Source organism: Myotis brandtii, unplaced genomic scaffold (assembly GCF_000412655.1).
Source record: "Myotis brandtii unplaced genomic scaffold, ASM41265v1 scaffold250, whole genome shotgun sequence".
Lineage (NCBI taxonomy): Eukaryota > Metazoa > Chordata > Mammalia > Chiroptera > Vespertilionidae > Myotis > Myotis brandtii.
In genome coordinates, this window is record NW_005359478.1 from 1,826,463 (window position 1) to 1,831,261 (window position 4,799).

Here is a 4,799-nt window from a genome sequence, read left to right on the forward strand (position 1 = left end):
AGAGGGCCTGAAGTCGCTGGGGGGCAGGGAGGGGAAAGGAGTGTAAGGGGGCATGTGTCCCTGCACTTAGAAACCTCCCAAGTGGCAGCGCCCCCTCCAATGGCACAGCTCCGGCAGCTCTTTTTTGTTTTGTTTTTTGTTGATTTTCAGAGAGGGAGGGAGAGAGGGAGAAAGCAAACATGATCGGCTGCCTCCTCACACCCCCCACTAGAGATTGAGCCTGAAACCCGGGCGTGTGCCCTGACTGGAATCGAACCCGGAATGGAAACAGCAACCTTTTGGTGCACTGGACGATGCTCAGACAACTGAGCCACACCAGCCAGGGCTCCTACAACTCTTTTTTAAAAAATTACTGATTTCAGAGAGAGGAAGGGAGAGGGAGAGAGATGAAACATCAGTGATGAGAGAGAATCATTGATCGGCTGCCTCCTCCACGCCCCACACTGGCTTTCAAGATAGCAACCCCCGGGCACATGCCCTGACCGGGAATCGAAGCGTGACTTCCTGGTTCATAGGTCAACACTCAACCACCGAGCCACGCGCCAGGCTCCAGCAGCTCTTTATTGTGATCGGAGTCTACAGTTCAAACGGGGTGGTGAGGCCGTGTGAGAAGCTGGGGAGAAAGGGGACTTCACCCTCTGGGGAGAGCTGCTTCCAAATTGACCAAAACCCCTGGGAAAGCCCTGATCGTGGGCCTCCAGCCAGCAACCTCCAACCCAGGGGGTGCGGTCAGGGGGTGGCACCCAGGCCCACGCTGGAGCAGCACACACAGGAGAGGCGGAAAGCTCTTCGGCTTCAGAATCAGAATGCCACCCCACCACCCCGCCCCCCCCCCCCCCAAAACCAGGCTTCTCTCCCACCCCCTTTCACATTTGCCTGACAACCGGACTGCCAAGGGCGGCGGCCCAGGGCCCTGAGCATTTGTGTACATTTGCATAGGTAGCAAGGCAGCCCAACGAAGGCCTTTTTCTAGCAGAAGTGACATCAGTGCAGGGCTGGGTGACTGCGCTCCCCTCTGGGGAGGACACCCAAGGACACCCAGGAGCCAGGCGGACGGCGGCTGAGGAGTCCCCGGGAGCCGGGGGGAGCCGGCCAGCAGCAGCTCAGCCTCTGTGGCGGTGGCTGTGCTCCTCCCTGGGCCCCATGGGTCTGGGGCTCCGGGGGTGCTTGTCCTTCTTTCCCGACCTGTGGGAGAGGGGGCGGGGCAGGAAGAGGCCTTTAGAGGACAAGGCCATGTGATGAGAAGGGGTCCACTGAGGAGAAGGGGGACCCCATTCCGCCTAAGGCAGCCAACACAGGCAGCCACCACCAATCATAATGGGGGCCAGACCCGGTCTCCAGGATGCAGGCCCTGGCTGGGGAGGCAGGAAGGCGGGAGCCGTCTCCCTCACCCCCTCCTCATCCCCCGCTCCCCCACCGAGCCAGTCAAGTGTAGGTCAGACAAGACAACTGGGGAAGAGAATCCCCAGCCCAACGGGGATCCCTCTGGTGCATATAGCAGTGTCCTGCCCTCCAAGGCAGACGGGAAAGTAGCTGGATGCCTTCGTAAGAGAAGCCAGTGGCAGGGACTAAAGATGGAGATAAGGACTCCAACTGGAAGGCCCTGGACTCGGGACTCTCACTCCTTCACACTCAGACCCCCTCTCCCCATCTCCTCTGTCCCGCCTCACCCAGCACCCCCACAGCTGCCCACCTCTTCTTCAGTGCTTTGTCCCCAAAGAAGTGGCTGAAGATGAAGTCCTCAAAGTCATCCACTTCGTCGTCATCACCTGTCTGCCTCACCGCCACCTCCTCCAGGCTGTCCTCCAAGGCATCCACAAAGTCCCGAAAGCGCAGGCGGTCATGGCGGAAGATGCCATCCTCACCAAAGTAAGCAGGCGAGAGGGGCAGCTCCGTGGTCAGCTGCCCGGCCCAGGGCAGCCGCGCCAGGTAGGTCCTCAGCAGAGAGGCCAGCTCCTGCTGCCGCACCGGGGCCAGCTCCACGCCAAAGAAGGCCAGGCCCTCCTGGCGGGCACACTCATGCACGCCCGAGCAGCCTTGGGGCGCCCGGTACTTGTGCCTGGATAGCTCTGCCCAGGGTGACAGAGGGTCATGCTGGTCTTTAGCTCCCTCCTTCCACTGAGGGTGCTTCTGCCTTTCTCCAGAGGAGTGGGGGCTCCCATTTTTCCTGGGGGGCTCCTTGGGGCCCTGCCGCTTCCCATCCTTGCCCCGCTCCTCCGCTCTTGGCTTGCCCTCCTTCCACCTCCCGGCCGGCTCCCTGTCCTCCTTGCCCCCCCAGCTCTTCTTCCTTTCCCAGCCGGACTCCTCCTTCCCAGGCTTCCCGTGCTCAGCCTGCCGGTCCCCATGCCCGCCCCGCCACTTTTCCTTCCCACCGCGCTCTCTGGGACTCTGGAAGTGGGGCTCCTGACTCGTGGCTTCTGAGGCGTTGCCAGGGACCCTAGGGTGCGGGCCCCAGCTCCCCAGGCCCTGCAGCTCCCGAGCCAGCCTGTGGCCCAGCTCGGAGAGGCCAACATGAGCTGCGTCCCCTTGGCCTGCATCCCTCAAGCTCTGCTCCAGGTCCCGCTGCACCGACCCCAGGAGCCGCTGCTGCCTCTCCAACTCTTGCCTCAATGCCTGGGCCTCGGCCTCTAGCCGTTCCTTCTGCTCTAGGAAGCCAGTGCCTGGCTCCTGCCCCTGAGCGCCTGGCTCCTTGGTGACCTTGCCACCCTGCGGGCCTCTGCCCCAGCTGAGGCACACCCCGTCTGCTCCCCGGACGCAGGCAGCCTCCAGGCCCTGGAGGCGGGCCCGCAGCTGCTGCAGCTCCGACTCCAGGGCCCGCTGCGAGGCCTCGCCGTGCTGCAGGGCCCCTCGGAGCTGCGCATTCTCCGCTTCCAGCACTTTGGGCCGGTGCATCAGGCTCTGGAGCTCTTCCTTCTGGGCCTGGGATGGGTAGAGGGAGGGTACCACAGGAGGCTCTTTTCAGGGTGGGTCCCGTGGCTTCCAGTCCGATTCTATTCAGTGGGCAGATGACCCTTTTATGGCCAGGGACACTCCGAGGATTTGGTCCTCGTCCTCCTCCCCATTTGCCACCTGCCCCAGACCTTGGAGTCCCCAGATCCCATCACAGGCCTGAGCTTCTGCACACACTTCTCCCAGTCACCCAAGGAGAGCCAACATGTGGCTTTCACTGCCCGTGGCATGTTCTTAAGTCCTCCGCCACACAATCTCCAGGCTGACCAGAGCAATCATCGGAGGCGGCATATCACATGAGACGGGTAGACCAGCCCTGGCCTAAACTTGAGCATGAGGGACATCAGAGAACTAGGCAGATGGCCTGCGGCGGGGGGAAGGGAGCGGGCCCAGGTGTAAGGGTAAACAGAGGACACTTCATGTGGGGGAGGACACTAGGACAGACACCTGGCCTAGGAGGGCTGGCCTCGCCCACCCCTTCCTACTGGTGCCCACCTGCAGCTGGGCCTGCAGCAGCCGGATGTCCTGGTTCTCCTTGGCCAGCTTATCCAGCAGCAGGGCCATGTTCTGCAGGCTTGGGACACTGTCCGGGGGCGCTGAGGCCTGCAGCTGCTGCCTTCGCCCACCCTGAGGGCAAAGGAGCCGGTGACCCACCCTGCCCCACAGCCCGGAACTCCCCCACAGGCCCACACACGATGGACACAGTCACATACCTGCCCATCCCCCATCTCGTCGTCCACCCTGGCATCTGGAAAGACCTGCAGTTCCACTTCCTCCAGGGCCCCTGAGGGACAGCAAGTCCTGAGACTGGCCCAGGGCACACAGAGAGCACGCCTCCCACACACAACCACCTCCTGCCCTGGACCCACCCAGGCCTGAGGTCCAGCCAGGTCAAGGGCCATGGGCTACTCTGAACAGCTGACAAGGCATAACTGAGCAATCAATGTCCAGCCCCCAGCACCCCTACTCTGACCCAAAGAGCCGCCCCCACCAGCCTCCCTCGGGGCTGGGAGGGGACAGACAGAACCAGCCAGGGCCCTCCCTACTCACCGCTCTCCGACTCCGAGAGGCCACCTGGGAATGGAGACAGAGCAGCTGGTGAGGCCTCAGGGGAGGGGTGGGCTGAGGTGAAGGGCAGGAGGACAGTAGGGGCCCGGGTAGAGGCTCAGGAGCCCAGGGGGAGGCACCACTCACCTGAGAAGAGGAGGATCCCCAAGCCCAGCAGAACCAGGGCCCCGAGGAGGCACATGTTGAGGGAGACGCCCGGCTCCCCGCTGACACCCTCGCCTCTGGCCTGGTCCTCCACACCCAGGGGCCCCACAGGCTGAGGAGCACTGGGCTCCCACCCGCGCCGCCGGCGCCGCAGACCCTCCACGTCCGCGTCGGTGTCCTCCTCGCTGCTGGTGCAGCGGGCCGCCTCCCTGGTCCACGCTGGAGAAAGGGACGGGGACGCGGCAGTGAGGCCACGGGAGGGACGGGACACAGGGAGAGGGGACGTGAAGGGAGGCACGGGGGGCCATGAGCCCTGACACACAGCAGGGCACGTGGAGACCCTGCCCCTGTCTGCCTGGCATCGATGGCAGCCCCTGCCCAGCCAGGAGGTGGGAGACCGGTCCTTCAGTCCGCCAACTACTCGAGCAGCTCCATCCTAAAAGCACTGTCCTCCCTCATGCGCCTCCGTTCAACCCACAGCCACTCCCACCCTCCCGGGCCAGTTCTAACTGCCCACGTCTGCTCAGGCCCCCGGCTCTTTCCGGTCCTAAAGGTGTGGTCTCCTGACACCCTCTCTGCTCTCCTCGCTGTGCACACAGTTACCCAGGGTCTCCCCCACTCCCTGAGGCCCCCCCCCC

At 63.7% G+C, this 4,799-nt stretch overlaps 1 protein-coding gene across 2 annotated transcripts in view; it reads right to left on the reverse strand.

The window, feature by feature from the left end:
• Window positions 1-508: 508 nt before the first annotated feature.
• The window catches only part of PBXIP1 (pre-B-cell leukemia homeobox interacting protein 1), a 12,338-nt gene continuing 8,047 nt past the window's right edge, over window positions 509-4,799 (reverse strand). For both annotated transcript variants that reach the window (XM_005867503.2, XM_014540794.1), the window contains exons 6-11: window positions 4,144-4,380; window positions 4,000-4,023; window positions 3,663-3,733; window positions 3,445-3,576; window positions 1,694-2,919; window positions 509-1,185 (exon numbers count right to left, since the gene is read on the reverse strand). In XM_005867503.2, coding sequence (XP_005867565.1) covers window positions 1,104-1,185; window positions 1,694-2,919; window positions 3,445-3,576; window positions 3,663-3,733; window positions 4,000-4,023; window positions 4,144-4,380 — 1,772 coding nt within the window. In that variant the 3' untranslated portion in view covers window positions 509-1,103. The remainder of the gene's footprint in view (window positions 1,186-1,693; window positions 2,920-3,444; window positions 3,577-3,662; window positions 3,734-3,999; window positions 4,024-4,143; window positions 4,381-4,799) is intronic.